The sequence below is a fragment of the Agelaius tricolor genome, unplaced genomic scaffold, assembly GCF_023055355.1.
Source record: "Agelaius tricolor isolate 1412-34295 unplaced genomic scaffold, bAgeTri1.0.p SCAF_54, whole genome shotgun sequence".
Lineage (NCBI taxonomy): Eukaryota > Metazoa > Chordata > Aves > Passeriformes > Icteridae > Agelaius > Agelaius tricolor.
This window is the reverse complement of record NW_027269314.1, coordinates 1,730,267-1,748,315: the sequence shown is the minus strand read 5'-3', so window position 1 is coordinate 1,748,315 and position 18,049 is coordinate 1,730,267. Positions and strand designations below refer to the sequence as shown.

The 18,049-nt window shown below is 58.3% G+C and overlaps 1 protein-coding gene across 1 annotated transcript; it reads right to left on the bottom strand.

The window, feature by feature from the left end:
- Positions 1-13,462: 13,462 nt before the first annotated feature.
- SPR (sepiapterin reductase) lies at positions 13,463-17,890 on the bottom strand. Its single transcript, XM_071455812.1, has 3 exons — positions 17,463-17,890; positions 16,403-16,693; positions 13,463-15,500 (listed from the first exon to the last, which is right to left on the bottom strand). Exons 1-3 carry the CDS (start codon positions 17,848-17,850, stop codon positions 15,310-15,312), a joined length of 870 nt encoding a protein of 289 aa, XP_071311913.1. The 5' UTR covers positions 17,851-17,890; the 3' UTR covers positions 13,463-15,309.
- Positions 17,891-18,049: the final 159 nt, after the last annotated feature.

The following is an 18,049-nucleotide window of genomic DNA, read 5'->3' as shown; positions in this document are numbered from 1 at the left end:
CCATGCTTTGGGGTGAGATTGGTGTCCCGTTAATGTCCCCACACCAGGGCTATCAGGTGTCACCTCAGAAATGCTCATTCCAGCAGAAATGTCTTTGCTGGGGAATTTCCCCATGGGAAATGGCACACCCAGCCCGGGGGCACCGCAGTGTGACCCCCCCAGCCCCTCAGCACCATCCCCTGCCAGCCTGCAGGGCCAGGAAACCTCGGGGACAGGAGCTGGGGGACCCCAGGAGAGTCCCCAAAACCCCTGGGGCACCTGGCAGTGCCACATCAGGGTGGATCAGCAGAGCCAGCCGCCCTCCCATCCCCAAAATCCCATCAGATGGCACCGGGACACTGCTCCAAATGTCACTTCTGACACCAAATGTCCCGCAGAGGCAAACCACTGCTGGGAATTATCCTGATTTCCCACTCTGCTGGGAATTATCCTGCTCTCCCACGTGGAGCATTCCCCTGCTAGAAGCACCTGGGCACCTTCTCTGGAACCACTGGGGCTGCTTTTCCTGTGGCACCCAGGAAAACCCACCCAGAAATGGCTCAGGCTGTCCCTCCCAGCTCTGGGGACACCTCAGAGCGGGGGTTAAAGCCAATCCCGCCCCCAGGCAGGAGGAAATGAGCTTTTCCAGCGGGTTCTGCTGGATCCTGGTGGATTCCCGTGGTCTCCCCCACCCCCAAAGCTCCGAGCCCGCGGATCCCCCTCCCTCCTCCCTCGGGGAGTGGTCGGAGGGGGCCCCTGGCTGAGTCATTTATTTATTTTGCCGGTGCCATATGAAAGGCAGCCCCGGGTGTTTCCATACCAGGCGGATAGGTGCTTCCAACACTGACATTCTCCTGGAGAAAAATAGGCAGGAAAGCTCCTGGCGCAGCAGTTTTATTGTGTTAATAAGTTTGGCGTCTATAAGCACCATATGTAAATGACTGCTATAGTGCCTTGCTGCCATTTAACATTATGTTGGGGAGGTGAGCTGGAGCCAAGTCTGCAGCTTTTCCATTAATACACCACGAGCTGCCAATTCCCAAGGGGCTTTTTTCCCTCTTTTTTATTTTATTTTTTTCTCCTTTTTTTGAAAATGGGAAAGAGCCCGGCGCCAAAATGCTGCCTCGGACCCTTCAGTTGGGTGGGAAATGGGTAAATATTGTGTTCATTCAGCCCTGGAGGCAGCTCCAGAGCTTGGAGCTGGGCTGGGAAATCCCCTTCGCTGAGTATCCCCGTCCTGGGAGAGGGGCTGAGGGTGGGAAAAGTGGGGCTGGGGTTGGGGCTTTATCCCACTGGGGTTGGGGCTTTATCCCACTGGGTTTGGGGCTTTATTCCACTGGGTTTGGGGCTTTATCCCACTGGGGTTGGGGCTTTAACCCACTGGGTTTGTGTGCTAACCCCACAGTGTTTGGGAGTTTATCCCACTGCGTTTGGGGGTTTAACCCACTGGGGTTGGGGCTTTAACCCACTGGGGTTGGGGCTTTATCCCACGGGGTTTGGGGCTTTATCCCACGGGGTTTGGGGCTTTATCCCACTGGGTTTGGGGTTATAACCCACTGGGTTTGGGGGTTTATCCCACTGGGTTTGGAGGTTTAACCCACTGGGTTTGGGGCTTTATCCCACTGTGTTTGGGGGTTTATCCCACTGGGTTTGGGGGTTTAACCCACTGGGTTTGGGGTTTAACCCACTGGGTTTGGGCTTTATCCCACCATGTTTGGGGGTTTAACCCACCGTGTTTGGGGCTTTATCCCACTCTGTTTGGGGCTTTATCCCACTGGGTTTGGGGGTTTAACCCCACCATGTTTGGGATTTAACCCACTGGGTTTGGGGCTTTATCCCACCATGTTTGTGGGCTTACCCCACTGAGTTTGGGGGTTTAACCCACTGGGTTTGGGGCTTTATCCCACCATGTTTGTGGGCTTACCCCACTGAGTTTGGGGGTTTAACCCACTGGGTTTGGGGCTTTATCCCACCATGTTCGTGGGCTTACCCCACTGAGTTTGTGGGTCAATCCCTGCTCCCCCTTCCCCGACAAGCAGGGAGAAAAAGGAAAAAAACCAAGGGAGAAAAATGGCAATGTGAAGTGCCATGAGTTTGTTCCTCGTGCGAGGGATTTGCAGGGAGTTTGTGCTGAATCGATGGCTCCGTGCAGTCATATGGATGGCAGGCTCCCAGCCATTATTAGTGTAAACAGATTTGTGAGCAGTATATTTAGCTGTTCCATATTGCTTTTAGGAAATGTGCACATTTCCATGGCACACACTTGCAGAGGGCCATACCCTGCCACGGCTCTGCAGGTGGGGACGGAGCCCCCCGAGCCTCCTGGGCTGCCCCAAACTCTGCCCCACGAGCTGCTCAGAGGGGTTTGGGTGCCCTCCTGCTGCCTGCTGGCTGTCCCACCCGTGTGTCACCTGGAGGGGACAGCCTGGCCAGGCCACGCTGCTCCCTGAGGTGGCAGAGCTGGGCTGCAGCTCCTGCAGGGGGTGGTGGCAGCAGCAGAGCCCTGGGGGTGCCCAGGGTGGGTTTGGGGCTCCAGGGCACCCAGCCCTGCCCAGAGCTCTGTGGTGGGGTGAGCTGGGGGATCCTCAGGGGCACTGCCAGGCTGGGGGGGCACCCAGGGAATGCTCTGGGAAACAGGTGAGACAGACACCCATGGGACACTCCGGGAAACAGGTGACACAGACAGCCAGGGACTGTGCCGTGATCCAGGGGACAAAAACATCCAGGGAATGCTCTGGGAAACAGGGGAGACAGACACCCATGGGACACTCTGGGAAACAGGTGACACAGACAGCCAGGGACTGTGCCGTGATCCAGGGGACAAAAACATCCAGGGAACGTTCTGGGATCCAGGTGACACAGACAGCCAGGGATTGTGCCGTGATCCGGGTGACACAGCCACCCATGGAACACTCTGGGAAATGGGTGACAGACGCCCAGGGAATGCTCTGGGAAATGGGTGACACAGACATTCAGGGACTGTGCCAGGATCCAGGTGACACAGCCACCCAGGGAACACTCTGGGATCCAGGTGGCACAGCAACTAGGGATTGTGCCAGGATCCAGGTGACACAGTCACCCGGTGACCCCTCTGGGACACAGGTGACACAGCCACCCACAGGCCATGGCAGGGTGCAGGTGACACAGACACAGGCCCCCACGTGCCAAGGTCACAGCAGCCACATCCCCACCTCCCCCTGTGCCGGGAGGGCTCCGGTCCCTCCTGCCCCTCTAAAGAGCAAGCCCAGCTCTGGGGTGAGCCCCGCGGGTCCTGTGGGATGGATCCTGTCCCCAAATCCTTCCAGGATCCCATTTCCCACAGGAGCCAGTGGGACCAGCCCCTTGCAGCCCCCCAGGCCGTGGGCACAGCAGGAATGTGGCACAGCCCCTGTGCCAGGCAGGGGGCACCGAGGGGCCCGAGGGGCTTTGCTGCTCTGCCTTCCCATTGCTGCTCTGCCTTCCCATTGCTGCTCTCCCCTTGCTTGTTCTTTTCCTTTGCTGTTTTCCCTTCGCATTTTTCCCTTTCCTGCTCTCCCGCCGCTGCTCTCCCTTTGCCACTTTCCCCTTGCTGTTTTTTCCCCCTTTCCTGTTTCCCTTTCCTGCTTTCCCTTTGCTGCTTTCCCCTTGCAGTTCTCCCTTTGCTGCTCTCCTCTTGCAGTTTTCCCTTCAATGTTCTCCCTTCTCTGCTCTCCTTTTCCTGCTCTCCCCTTGCTGCTCTCCCTTTGCCTCTCTCCCCGTGCAGTTTTCCCTTCGCTGCTCTCCCTGACTGCTTTCCCCTTGCTGGTTTTTTCCCCCTTGCTGCTCTCCCCTTGCAGTTTTCCCTTTCCTGCTCGCCCTTTCCTGCTCTCCCCTTGCTGTTCTCCCCTTGCTGCTCTCCCCTTGCAGTTTTCCCTTTTCCTCTCTCCCCTTACAGTTTCCCTTTGCTGCTCTCCCTCTCCAGTCCTTGTCCCGCAATAGAGGCTGGCACGGCAGCCCGGCAGAGGCTGGCACGGCACGGGAGAGCCTGGCCCAGCACGGGAGAGGCTGGCCCAGCCCGGGAGAGCCTGGTCCAGCATGGGAGAGCCTGGCCCAGCCCGGGAGAGGCTGGCACGGCTGGCCCGGGAGAGCCTGGCACGGCTGGCCCGGGAGAGCCTGGCACGGCTGGCCCGGCAGCCCGGGAGAGGCTTCTCCAGCCTGGCAGAGCCTGGCACGGCATCCCAGGAGAGGCTGGCACGGCAGCCCGGCAGAGGCTGGCCCAGCCCGGCTACCATGGCTACCCATCCCCGGCGGAGGCATCCGGGCTCGGGGGGAGCCGCCGGCCCCTTTCATGCCGCAGAAAGCCCCGACATCAGCGCTCTCTTGTTGGATGTCACCGTCTCCCTCCCAGCGGCGTGAAAAATCAATTAGGAAGAATTAGCGACGTGTCACCGGGGCTCGGGAGGGGACAATCGCGGGGCCCGTCCTGCGCACCGAGACGCGGCTCTGTGTCACCGCTCTGTGTCACCGCTCTGTGTCACCGCTGTCCCCAGCGCCCTGGCACCGCTCCAGCCGCAAGGGCGGGATGCCCAGGCACCCAAATCCTTTGGGATGCGGATTCCCAGGCGGGCACAGGCAGTGGGGTCACTCCAGCTCTCCCTGCCTCGCTTGCTCCATCCCTGCGAGGGCTTTGGCGGCCCCGCGGCCCCGCAGCATCCCCGGCTGGAGGTGGCGTTCCCGCGGCTCCGGGGCTGGAATGGCTCTCTGGGAATGTGACTCGCACCGTGTCGCCTCTTTTCCCTCCTCTTCCCATGTGCGTGTGTATATATATAAACCAGAAAGGGAAAAAAAATTCCCAAACTCTGATTAAAATCCCTTTTTTTATTCACCTGCCCATCTTTCCTGTCTGCATCTCCCCTTCTATCCAAACTCATAATTAATCGCTCAAGGCAAAAGTAATGAATGTTAATTGGCCATCTGTACAAAGACTAATTAAAATCTACCATGCTGGGGATTAAAACATACCTATAGCAACTGCCTGAATTGAGAATGAGACAGAGGAGAGATTGAGAAAACAGCTGAAAGGCTTGTGCAAAACGCAATCTCGCTTAGGTGTGAGATGAGTTGCAGCTCCGAGATCTGAGATGCTTTATTATTAAATTAAAAAAAAAAAACAAAACACAACCAAAAAAACGGGGAGGGGGGGGAGGGGGGGGAAGAAACTTCTGAGCTGGGAGCTGGTTTAATGGGAAGAAAGGCCGCGGGGGATTTCAAAGGAGGAGTGACCCCAACATTTCGCGTCGGGTTTGGAGGAGGATAAAAACTGCCCGCTCCCCTCCCCGCCCGCAGGAAATATTCGGTGGCGTTTGCAGCTTTTTTAGGGGTTGTGGCTGTGAATAAAGGGAGAGCAGTCTGGCATGGATTTGGGGGTGAGGGATGGAGCAGGAGATGGGGCACGGCCGGCGCTGTGCCCGCTCAGCCCTCGGCCGCCCCATCCCCTCTTTTGTCCCAAAGCCGCGGCTTTTCAGCGCGGCCGCCCCTTTGTTGGAGCCTTTGAGAGTTGGGGGAATGTTCCCAAACGAAGAAGCGGCAATGACGGCTCCCAGAGCTGCTCTTCCTCTTCCTCCTCCTCCTCCTCGGGGCTGCGGCCCCACGGACCCCCCGGTCCCTCCCCGTGCTGCTGCCGAGCCGGCTCCATCCCACCTGCCCAGGTGTCCCCTCCGGCGCTGGTGACACCGCTGGGGGTGGCAGGAGGAGCGCAGGGCTCCCGGGGGATGCTGAGGGGTGACAGGGAGGCTGGACCCTCACTCCGAACGGGCTCAGGGATGTGCAAAACTCAAGTTTTAAGCTCCAAAAATCAGAACCAAGCGCTCCGGCCGCTTCGTGCAGGTGTTTGTGTGGGCTGTTTGTGCTGGAAGTCACCGAGCTGCGGCTCCACCGCCTCGTGTCCCCGAGCAGCTGCAGGCCGGGGATGTCCCTGCACGTCCCAAACCATCCCTTTTGAAGCCCGCATCACATTCCGGGGGTGCCGGGCAGCGCCCCCCATCCCCGCCGGGGGTGTTCGGGGCGGGCGGCGGGGGCAGCCCGGGCACCGCCCCCGGGAGCGGCGGGGCTCTGCCGCCGTGCCGGGAGCTCGGGGCTCTGCTCTTGTTTTCTCAGATTCGGCTGTGTTTACTCCCAACACGAGTGACCGCCGTGGCCCCATTACGGCGGCACTGACAGCTCGGCTGACAAGTGCGCTCGCGGCAGGAATGTGAATGCGGCTCCCGGCCCCGCTCCGCTCCGAACCGCGGCACGGCCCCGAGCGGGGACCGGCGAGCGGCACGGGCGGAGGGTACCGGGGAGGGACACGGGGAGCGAGCCCCGGGCAGCGGCACGGGCGGAGGGTACCGGGGAGGGACACGGGGAGCAACACCGGGAGGCACACGGGGAGCGAGACCCGGGGAGGGACACGGGCGGAGGGTACCGGGGAAGGACACGGGGAGGGACACGGGGAGCGAGCCCCGGGCAGCGGCACGGGCGGAGGGTACCGGGGAGGGACACGGGGAGGGACACGGGCTGTGAGCCCCGGGGAGGGACACGGAGAGAGACAGGGGGAGCAAGCCCTGGGGAGCCACAGGGGGAGCTGGTACCGCGGAGGGACACGGGCTGCGGGTACCGGGGAGCGACCCAGGCTGCGAGTCCCGGGGAGGGACACGGGGAGGGACACGGGGAGAGACACGGGGAGAGAGCTCCGGGGAGGGACACGGGGAGCGAACTCCGGGGAGGACTGCAGGGACCGGGGAAGGGCACGGCCCGCCCGAACGGCCCCGGGCAGCCACACGGGGAGGGACACGGGGAGCAACACCGGGAGGAGCACAGGCTGCGAGCCCCGGGGAGAGACACAGAGAGGGCCACGGGCTGCAGGTACCGGGGAGAGACGCGGGGAGAGAGCCCCGGGGAGGGACACGGGCTGTGAGCCCCGGGGCATCCCGCTCGGGGTGGGAGCAGCGCAGGGGGATCGCCCTTCCTGCCTCAACTTGGAGCTGGAGTCTTCCAAAAGCATGGGAAGGACAGGGATTCACTGGGATCATCAGCACAGGAGGGATGGGCATGGTTTTCTCTCCCTTTCTGTCTGAACTCAGAACTGGGATCTTCCTGAGCCTGCCAGGATCGGGATCCCAGCAGGATGGGAATGCCAGGAATTCATGCCGTGGGATTGTCCCGTGTACAGCAGAGATGAGAGCTTGGTCCCTTTTTCTGTCTGAACCCAGAGCTGAGGATCTTTCAGGGCTTCCTGGCATCCCTAAGTCCCTGGAAGGATAGGGATTCACTGGGCTCATCCCGTGTTTGGGAAAGGGCTGAGCCACCAGCACAGGAGGGATGGACAGGATTTTCTCACCCTTTATGCCTGAACTCAGAGCTGGGATCTTCCTGAGCCTGCCAGGATGGGGATCCCAGCAGGATGGGAATGCCAGGGATTCTCTGGGAGCATCCCGTGCTCAGGAAGGTTTTGAGGGCAGGTGGAGGATGAGGAGTGCAGGTGTGCTGGATGTGCCTGGCTCACCTGGTGTTGGATTCAGGTTTTTATTTATTTAGAGATGGGGAAATTGAGAAGTGTTTTAAAAACTGCTGCCCAGGGCAGGGGGTTGGGGCTGGATGAGCTTTAAGGTCCATTCCAACCAAACCCTTCTGGGATTCCAGGATTCTGGGAAGGAGGCTTGAAATGCACTAGGCTGAGCAAGACAGAGTCTGGCTTTGGGTGGTCTACAGAAAAACCAAGGGAAAACCAATTTCTGCAGCTTTTCCCACTGGCATGGGGGTGGCTGTTGGTCTGCAGGGCCCACTCCAACCCCTGCTGGGATTGGTAGGTCCAGACCAGCTCCAGGCGCGACACCAAAGTCGGGATCCAGCCCTAGGCCCAGCTTGGATCCAGCCCTAGGCCCAGCCTGGATCCAGTCCTAGGCCCAGTTTGGATCCATCCCTAGACCCAGTTTGGATCCAGCCCTAGGCCCAGTTTAGATCCAGCCCTAGGCCCAGTTTGGATCCAGTCCTAATCCCATGTTAGATCCATCCCTAGACCCAGTTTGGATCCATCCCTAGGCCCAGCTTGGATCCATCCCTAGGCCCAGCTCAGCTCCAGCCCAGCTCAGCTGCTGTGCCTGCACAGCTCAAGGTGGTTTAATTAATCACAGATCGTTTCTGCACTGCCTCCTCATTAACCTCCACAGCAAATGAATTAATTACTCATTAAGGCAGGGAAGCTCTCTGGGCCAGGACAGCTCAGCCCCGAGCTCTGCTCTGCTCAGCCCTGGGTTAATCTGTGAGCTCCTCACTGGCCTCGTTACCCATTAATGGGGCCCTGACCCATCAAAGCCTTTGGGATGGGGGGACCTCAAGGATCACCTTGTTCCATGGGCAGGGACACCTCCCACTGTCCCAGGTGGAGGAAGGATTCCAAATTCCACACAGGAATCCTGGAATAGCCCAATGGGAAGAATTCCATATTCCACACAGGAATCCTGGAATAGCCCAATGGGAAGAATTCCATATTCCAAACAGGAATTCTGGAATGCCCTAATGGGAAGAATTCCATGTTCCAAATAGGAATCCTGGAATGCCCTGATGGGAAGAATTCCACATTCCTCACCAGAATCCTAGAATATCCCAGTGGGAAGAATTCCACATTCTAAATATGAATCCTAGAATGTCGTGATCAGAAGAATTCCATATTCCAAATATTAATCCTGGAATGCCCAATGGGAAGGAACCCAGAGGATCTGGGATGCAGCTCCTGGCCCTGCAGGGAAAATCCCTCCCCAGCATCCCTGGAGCCCCAGCAGCCTCAGGAATGGGATCATTCCCTGGATTCCTGGGAACCCAGCACGGAGCTGCTCCTGTGCCATGGACCAGGAGAGTCATTGCAGGGAATGATCACAGCCAGGGAACACCAGGAGATGCTGGAAACCCAGAAACCCCCTGGAGAGAGGCAGTGGGGAGAGAAGGACCTGAGAGAATCCATGGAATGGGTTGGGAAGGACCCTAAATCCCATTCCCATTCCATCCCCATCCATGGGCACGAGGATGATTCCATGATCCCAGGTGGATCCAAGCCCCAGTGTCCAACCTGGCCTTGGGCACTGCCAGGGATCCAGGGGCAGCCCCAGCAAATCTGGGAATTCCAGCCCAGCCAGGAATTCCTTGCCAAGATCCCAGCCCAATCTCCCCTTTCCCAGTGGGAGCCATTCCCTGGCTCCTGTCCCTGCAGGCCTTGTCCCCAGCCCCTCTGCAGCTCTCCTGGAGCCCCTGCAGGCCCTGCCAGGGGCTCTGAGCTCTGCCTGGAGCCTTCCCTTCTCCAGGGGAACATTCCCAGCTCTGCCAGCCTGGCTCCAGAGCAGAGGGGCTCCAGCCCTGCAGCAGCTCCGGGGCCTCCTCTGGGCTCTCTCCAGCAGCTCCACGTCCTCCTGCTGTTGGCCCCAGGGCTGGGGCAGCTCTGCAGGTGGGCTCTCACCTCAGGGAGGGGCACAGGGACACAATTCCCACCTTGCCTTGGGCAGCAGCCAGGGCTGGGGCAGCTCTGCAGGTGTGGCCTCACCTGAGGGCAGAACCCCCTGTGCTGGAGCTGCTTCTGAGGCCACCAAAACCAGGGGACAGCGAGGAGGGGACATGGCTGGACATGGCTCCCAGGGCTGAGAATGAGGACGGACAGAGGGACAGGAGGGGGACAGGCAGTGGCTCCAGCCCCCAGGAGGAGCCTCTGTGAGGACCCAGCTCAGCAGGAAGGGGTTTGTTGTTCCATCACTCAGGTTCACTCCTGCCCATCCCTGCACAGCTCCAGGACATCCCAAACAGCTCCAGGACATCCCAAACAGCTCCGGGACATCCCAAACAACTCCAGGACATCCCAAACAGCTCCAGGACATCCCAAACAACTCCAGGACATCCCAAACAGCTCCGGGACATCCCTGCACAGCTCCAGGACATCCCTGCACAGCTCCAGGACATCCCAAACAGCTCCTGGCTTGTGCCTTTGGATGCAGGACGTGTCTCCAGGGCCATCCCCGGGGCTGTGCAGGGTGGGGGTCCCTGTGTGGGCACCACCAGCCCTTTCCCCCTGTCACCCTGGTTTTTTAAGATTTCCTAAGCCTTCTGATGATGACATTCTTGTAGTGAACTTTCTCACCCACTTTCTGTAAATAACTCATTGGTTTGCATTCTTTTATGGAGGAGGAGAAATCTGATGGACTGTTGCTTTGTCCAGTGTCATTGGAGAGGTGGCACTGTCACCCTGCAATCCCCTGCCACTTTTGGAAATCTATAAATGCTGGAATCAGAAAAGAAACTTTTCTTTTTCCACCTTGGTGTAGGCACTCGTGTTGTTTAGTGTCATCCCCCTGGCAGGGCAGCAGCTCCTGGGTCCCACAGTGCCATCCTGGGTCCCACAGTGCCATCCTGGGTCCTTTAGTGCCATCCTGGGCCCTTCAGTGCCATCCTGGGTCGTTTAGTGCCATCCTGGGTCCCACAGTTCCATCCCCTGGCAGGGCAGCAGCTCCTGCACCTTTGGCCCCGGGCACCAAGGGGCTGGAAAAGCCAAGCTCAGCATTTCTGGGCTCAGGGAAAGGGAGGAGGCCCCTCAGGAGGGGCACAGGAGCTCCTGCTTTGGGAGGGGTCAGGGCTGAGCTGGGTTTCATTCTGGGGGGATTTAGGGGCTTTAGGTGCTGCTGGCCCCCAGCCCTGCTCACAACAAAACCCAGCCCCAGCTTTGGCTCCTGCCTGAGCCGGCTCAGCCCAGCCCAGCACGGGCACAAAGGGCACAGTGTGTGCCCAGCATGGGGAGGGGCTCAGGGGGGTCCCCAGGGCGGGCAGTGTCACCCCAAAACACGGCACAGAGCCCTGCTCTCCTGCCCCAAACTGCTCTTGTAGCATTTTGTAGGGATTTCAGCCCAGGAGGCACCTGCACAGCTCCTGCTGCACTGCTCAGGGGGAAGGAAAAGGGGAGGAAAGAGGGAAAAGGGATAAAATGCCCTGCACAGGGTTTTGCTGCTGCAGGCAGAGTGGGAAGCTGTGGAATTTGGGGGGAAATCAGAACTGCCTGAGGGACACCCCAGGGCTGGAGGGTTTTTGGGCTTGAAAGCTGCACTCAGTTCCCAGCAGGAATTGCTCTCTCTACAAGGCCTTTAAGGATAAACTGTCCAGGTAAGAAACGACACCTGAATTATTTTTACTTTTAACCCCATGGCCTGCAATGGAGACTTTTTTATCCAATGACACAAAATCACCCAAACCCATGGGGGAGAAGGAGAAGGAGAAGGAGAAGGAGAAGGAGGGAGAAGGAGAAGGAGAAGGAGAAGGAGAAGGAGAAGGAGAAGGAGAAGGAGAAGGAGAAGGAGAAGGAGAAGGAGAAAAAGAAAGAGAGGAGAAGGAGAAAGAGAAAGAGAAAGAGAGAAAGAGAAAGAGAAAGAGAGAAGGAGAAGGAGAAGGAGGAGATGTAGGAGAGCTCATTTTGGGCTCACTCCCTGCAGGGTTCAGCCCTAGCCCAGGACACAGCGCTGCCCAAATCCCGTGGCTCCCCAGGGGACACACGGATCCATTGGGACACACCTGCCCAGGTGAGCTGCGGGAATTAGGAGAGCTCTGGGGAGCTCCAAACTCCTTTATTTTTTACACCCTTTTGTATTTCCCCTCCTCGAGCCTCTGGCAAAGCCCCCGGCGGCGGGACGCGGGTCCCTAATTCCAAAATGATCCCAAAAGATGGGTGTGGAGGCAGGAGGAGGCTGGAACCCCGCTCCATGCCCTCCCCACACCCCGCTGCTTTTCCAGAGGCATTCCCGGGCCAGCCGGGCTCTGTTCCCCGGTCTCGGGACGCCCTCAGCTGGTGACGGAAAATGCCGGGAAAGGGAAATAAAAGTTATGGTGGCATTTTGTCCTCTCATCCCGCAGCACCGCCGGGACACGGGCTGCTTCCCCGGGAAAGGGAACGCTGGGACTCAGAGACTCAGAGAGCCCTGGCACCCTGAATGGTCCTTGTACCCAGGGAATGCTGGCACCCAGGGGATTTTGGTACCCGGGGGATGCTGGTACCCAGGGGATTTTGGTACCCAAAGATGCTGGTACCCCGGAGATGTTGGTACCCAGGTGTGGAATCTCCCTTTCTTCTTGCCAAGGTCGGGATTAAATGCTTGAGATGGCATTTCTTGTTCTTACTCAGATGTTTATCAGTTCTTATCTCTGTCCCAGTCTCACAGACCCTGAGTTCTGCAGCATTTCACTCCAACACACTAAAAATGGAGCCCTGTCTCTCTCTACAAGGCTTTTGAAGGATAAACTGTCCAATTAAGAAATGACACCTGAATTATTTCCACTTTTAACCCAATACCCAATGACCTGGGCCCTGCAGGGGGGGGACTTTTTATCCAATGACACAAAATCTCCCAAACCCATGGAGGAGAAGGAGAAGGAGAAGGAGAAGGAGAAGGAGAAGGAGAAGGAGAAGGAGAAGGAGAAGGAGAAGGAGAAGGAGAAGGAGCAGCCTCCACCCCAAACCCTCCATCTTGCTCTGTATATATCACTACATTCTAAACCATTAAACTCTGAGTTTCCCCCCTGTGATCTCACACGCTTCTATTCAAACCCCACACCCACAATCCCAGTTCCACCATTCCGTTCTGGAAGCTTCTCCAGGGCCTCAGGTCAGTGCAGTGTTCTCTGGGGATCAGTGCCTGGCAGCACAGAAAGCCTGGAATTCTCAGTGCCCAGGGTTCCAACACCCAGGGGATGCTGACACCCCGGAATGGTGACACCAGGGGCTGCTGGTACCTGTGAATGGTCCCTGGAAATGACCCAGGGCCAGCACAGGGGACATGGACCTGTCCCAGCAGGGTCAGAGGAGACCCTGGAGCTGCTCTGGAGCCAGGCTGGGAGAGCCGGGAATGTTCCCCTGGAGAAGGGAAAATCCCAGGGAATCCTCAGAGCCCCTGCAGGGGCTCCAGGAGAGCTGAGAGGGGCTGGGGACAAGGGACAGAGGGACAGGAGCCAGGGAATGCCCAGGGGACAGGAAAATTGGGATCTTGGGAAGCTCTGAGGTTCTTTTATGCAGAGAGCCAGATCCCAAAATATTCCTGCCCAAGAGGGGATGGGAAAAGCCCCAGGGATGCAGGTGAGGAGGGGGTAGGGGGGGACATTTCAGCAGCTGCCAGCCCAGGGAGGCTTCCCAGCCCCATAAACCCCAGCAGGAATCAAATCCCAACATTCCCAGTGTCAGGGCTGGGAGCTCAGAGGGATTTTTGCTAATGAAAATCCCAGGCAGGGAGGAAAGCTGAAAGCAGGCAGCAGGGCTGGCTGGGGAGGAGGGATTTAGGAGCTTGGCAGGATTAAATGAACACAGAATTAATGAAAGGGCTCAGAGAGGGGAGGCCAGGACTCCAGGAGGGAATTCTGGTGCCTTGCTGGGTGAAGCCAGTGCTTAACCCAGGATGCTCCTCCCTCCCTGGCAGGAATTCACCCACCCCCAGACACAGCAGAAACCCTGGAGCAGACAGGCCTCAGGATCTGAATGATTTTAGAATTTTAATGACTGGAGAGCCAGGGGGGCAAAAGCTGAGCTGCAGGGTTGGGGTGGAGGGGGCACAGAGGGGCATTTCCAGGTCACATTTCAGGGCTTCAAAACAACTGTCCTGCATCAGCTTTGCAGAGGAAAAGTCTCTGTGTGTGTCTGTGCCTGCTGGAAGATGGGAAAAGGACCAAAAAAACCCCACAAATAGTTAAAAGGAAGGGGCTGAAGCCCCAAAGCAAGGCTTGGACCCCAAACCTGCAAGGGCAGCAGGGCAGGAGCTCAGGGCTGTGCCTTTGCTGTGTGCTTTGCTCAGTTTCTGTGAGCTAGTGGCCCCAGCCCGGCTCCCGAAAGCCCCAATTCCTGCAAGGCTGCTCCCTCTCCTGGTGCTCACTGGGGTTGGTGGGAGAGCACCGGGAGAGGCTTTGCTGCTCTTGGAGCAGAACCTGCCCAGCCCCGGGCAGCAGGGACAGAGCCGGGGCTCCAGGGATTGTCACTGATATTCCTGGGAAATCCCTTGGCCAGCATTGCCCTCCTGAGAGGCCTCAGAAATAAATATAACCAAGAATTCTCTGATTGCTGGCAATGTGCTCTGGAGGCTGCTCACCCACTGCTGCATCCTTGATTGGTTCCATGTGGATTGTTCTTAATTAATGAGCAATCCCAGTCCAGCTGTGTCAGACTCTGGTCAGCCACAAGATTTTATTATTTCTTATATTATTTATATGATTCCTTTCTACCTTTCTGATGTCTCCTTTCTCTTTTCTTTGGTATCACTTTAATATATAATTTTCTTATAATATCATATCATATCAGCTTTCTGAAACATGGAATCAAGATTCCCATCTCTTCCCTCATTCTGTGGATCCTCAAACACCCCACAGGGGACATCCCCAGCCCAGGAATGGCTCCTTGGGGACAAAGGGGACACACATGGGGACACAGCTCCTGCTGGGGCCCCAGGGATTGTCACTGATATTCCTGGGAAATCCCTTGGCCAGCATTGCCCTCCTGAGAGGCCTCAGAAATAAAAATATAACCAAGAATTCTCTGATTGCTTGCAATGTGCTCTGGAGGCTGCTCACCTACTGGTGCATCTGTGGTTGGTTCCATGTCAATTGTTCTTAATTAATGAGCAATCCCAGTCCAGCTGTGTCAGACTCTGGTCAGCCACAAGATTTTATTATTTCTTATATTGTTTATGATTTATATTATTCCTTTCTACCTTTCTGATGTCTCCTTTCTCTTTTCTTTAGTATAGCTTTAATATATCATTTTCTTATAATATGATATCATATCATATAATGAAATAATAAATCAGCTTTCTGAAACATGGAATCAAGATTCTCATCTCTTCCCTCATCCTGTGGATCCTCAAACACCCCACAGGGGACATCCCCAGCCCAGGAACGGCTCCTTGGGGACACAGATCCTGCTGGGGCCTCTGTGGGGCTGGCACAGCCCTTGTGGTGCCTTTGGCTCCCACAAACTCCTGAGTTTGAGCCTTCCAGGGGCAATTCCAGCAGGACAAATCCCAGATCCCTGGGAATGAGGGACTGCAGCCCTGCCAGTGAGGGCTCAGCAGCAGGAGCTGCTGCCCAGCCCCACAAGGGCACCACAAGGCACACAGAGACCAAAAAGGGCACCAAAGGGCACACAGAGACAAAAAAGGCACCAACATGCACACAGAGACAAAAAAGGGGCACCACAAGGGACACAGAGACCAAAAAGGGCACACAGAGATGTCCTTAAAGCCTCCCAGATCCCAGGATTTGAACAAGGTCCCGCTGGAGGCACCGGGGAAAGGCTCAGCTGGAAGCAGAGCAGGGAGGCAAAGGCAGAGGGGCTCAGATGTCAAAGAAATCCACGTGTGCTCCAGAGGAAAAGGAATCCTCCTGCAGGAGCTGGAGCAGCTTCTGGGCTGACACAGAGCTCGGGATGAGCTGCCCCTGCTCCTGCAGCCTCTGGAAGTGCTGCCGCAGCCCAGGGTCCCCAGTCTTGCTCCGGGCCAGGAGCTGCATGTCCGTGTCCAGAGGCCCTGGGGAAAGGAAAAATCACCCCAAAAATCACTTCAGGAGAGAGGAAAATCCAGGGCTTGTGTTCCCCTCTGGAGCCAGGCTGGGAGAGCTGGGAATGTTCCCCTGGAGAAGGGAAAATTCCTCAGAGTGCCTGGAGGGGCTCCAGGAGAGCTGCAGAGGGACTGGGGACAAGGGACAGAGGGACAGGAGCCAGGGAATGGCTCCCACTGGGAAAGGGGAGATTGGCCTGGGATCTTGGCAAGGAATTCCTGGCTGGGCTGGAATTCCCAGAGCAGCTGGGGCTGCCCCTGGATCCCTGGCAGTGCCCAGGGCCAGATTGGACATTGGGATAGTGAGAGGTGTCCCTGCCCATGGATGGGCAGAAATGGATGGGATAATGGGATAATGGGATGGGATAGGATGATGGGGTAGGATGGGATACCATGGGATGGGATGGGATGATGGGATGGGATAATGGGATGGGATAACAGGATGGGATGGGATGGGATGGGATGGGATGGGATGGGATGATGGGGTGGGATGGGATAATGGGATGGGATGATGATATGGGATAATGGGATGGGATGGGATAATGGGATGGGATGGGATGATGGGGTGGGATGGGATGCCATGGGATGGGATGGGATGGGATGATGAGATGGGATGATGAGATGGGATGGGATAATGGGATGGGTTTTCAAGTCTCTTCCCCCCAACCCAGGCTGGAATTCCACGATCCTGATGGAAAAGCCAGCTGGGAGATGGCCTTGGAGTGCAGCTGCTGCATCCAGCACAGGGAATTGGCCTCTCCCAGCTGTGCTGCTGGGGGCTGGAGGGGCAGGAGCAGGGCTGGCCTGCAGGAATGCCCATCCCAAAGGCAGAAGGAGGAGGTGGACAAGCAGCAGGGAGCTGCTCTCCTCACCTGGGGCATAGTTGAGCACACGGACTCCGGGCTCCTCCAGGGCCAGCACACGGAACATCATGTCCCTGGCAGCCTTCCCAGAGCAGTACAGGGCCCAGCTGGGGAAGGGCTCCAGGGCACACAGGGATGAGATGTTCACCACGGTCCTGCTGCAGCCTGGCCGTGCCCCAAAGGCCCTCAGGGCCGTGGAGGTCAGGCAGAGGGCAGAGCTGATGTTGAAGGAGAAGTAGGCGTTGATCTCCTCCAGGTCGGTGAGGTCCAGGAAGGATTTGGAGATGTCTCCCAAGGAGCCTGGGAATAGCAAATGTGGAATGGTTTGGGGTGGGGGGGATCTTAGAGAATGTCCTGTCACCACCCTGCCATGGCAGGGACACCTCCCACTGTCTCAGGGTGCTGCCAGTGTCCAGCCTGGCCCGGGACACCTCCAGAAAGACGGAAAATGAGTTCTTACAGATGGGATCGACCCCACAGCAGATCCCTTTGGCTGCCAGGTTCCATACCCAGCACTTCCAGCCCAGCCCATTTCGGGTCACAGTGACCCAGCGGTGACAGGGGACAGGGACCTGTCCTGCCACCCCTGTGCCAATGCAAACAGCTCCCAGCCTGGAGCACAATGTCCCCAAGGGCCACCATGGGCCCTGTGCCAGTGCAGCCCCAGATCCTGCAACCCCTATGGAGCGCAGGGCTGATTTAAAGCCACTATGGATAAAAAGGGCACTGAAGGCATTAAAGGCACGAGGAAGGACCCACAAGGTGGGGCTGGAAATTTGTCTGAAAGTTTGGATTCAGGGAGCAGGGGGATGAGAAGGTGCAGGAGGGCAACTGGCACAGCAAAACCTTGGGAGCAGCAAAGCACTGCCAGGAACCCCCCCAGTTAATTCCTTTAATAAACCCCCACCGGGACAGGGGGGAAATCGCGGAGCTCCTTTTCTCTTTCGGGTTATTTGCCGGCACCCCAAGCCCGGAACCGCGCGGGGCTGCCCCGGCTGCCCCCGGGGGCGGAGGGCAGCGGCTCGGGGAGGGGACAGGGAGGGACAGGGAGGGGACAGCCGTGTCGTACCGGCGTTGTTGACCAGCAGCAGGCGGCCGAAGGACTCGTCCCGCAGCAGCTCCCGCAGGGCAGCGCCCGCCCTCCGCAGCCCCTCCTCGGAGCCCAGGTCAGCGGGCACGCACTGCACCCGCAGCCCGCTGCTGCCGGTGCCGCTCTCGGGGCCGCTCCCGGTGGCACTGCCGGTGGCCCCGGCGCGCAGCTCGGTCGCCAGCTCGGCCAGCGCATCCGCGGAGCGCGCCAGCAGCATCAGCACCGAGCCGGGCCCGAGCTGCGGCGCCAGCAGCCGCGCCAGGCTGCGGCCGAAACCGCGGGAAGCGCCCGTCACCACGCAGGCGGTGGCGGCCCAGCGCCCCGGTTCCGGTCCCGGTCCCGCTCCCGGTCCCGCTGCCCGCTCCATCCCGGAACCCAGCGGAGGGGGCGTGGGAACGCGCCTGCCCACGTGACCCGCCCCATTCATGGCCCCGCCGCTTTGTGAATGGCCGCTCGGAGCGCGCGGGCAGCGCCGCCGCCTCTGATTGGTCGGCCTCAGAGGGCTCGGCCCGCTGAGGGCTCGGGGGGCGTGGTCGGAGCGGGGCGCCCCCTGGCGGACGCTCTGA

What these genes read in the sequence shown, in the direction of transcription:
- SPR (XM_071455812.1), bottom strand. Translation starts at nt 17,850, where the DNA reads ATGGAGCGGGCAGCGGGACCGGGAGCGGGACCGGGACCGGAACCGGGG. An exon ending in GCTGCTGGTCAACAACGCCG is followed by an intron (nt 16,694 to 17,462) that starts GTACGACACGGC and finishes TGCTATTCCCAG; the next exon opens with GCTCCTTGGGAGACATCTCC. An exon ending in TGTGCTCAACTATGCCCCAG is followed by an intron (nt 15,501 to 16,402) that starts GTGAGGAGAGCA and finishes TCCTTTCCCCAG; the next exon opens with GGCCTCTGGACACGGACATG.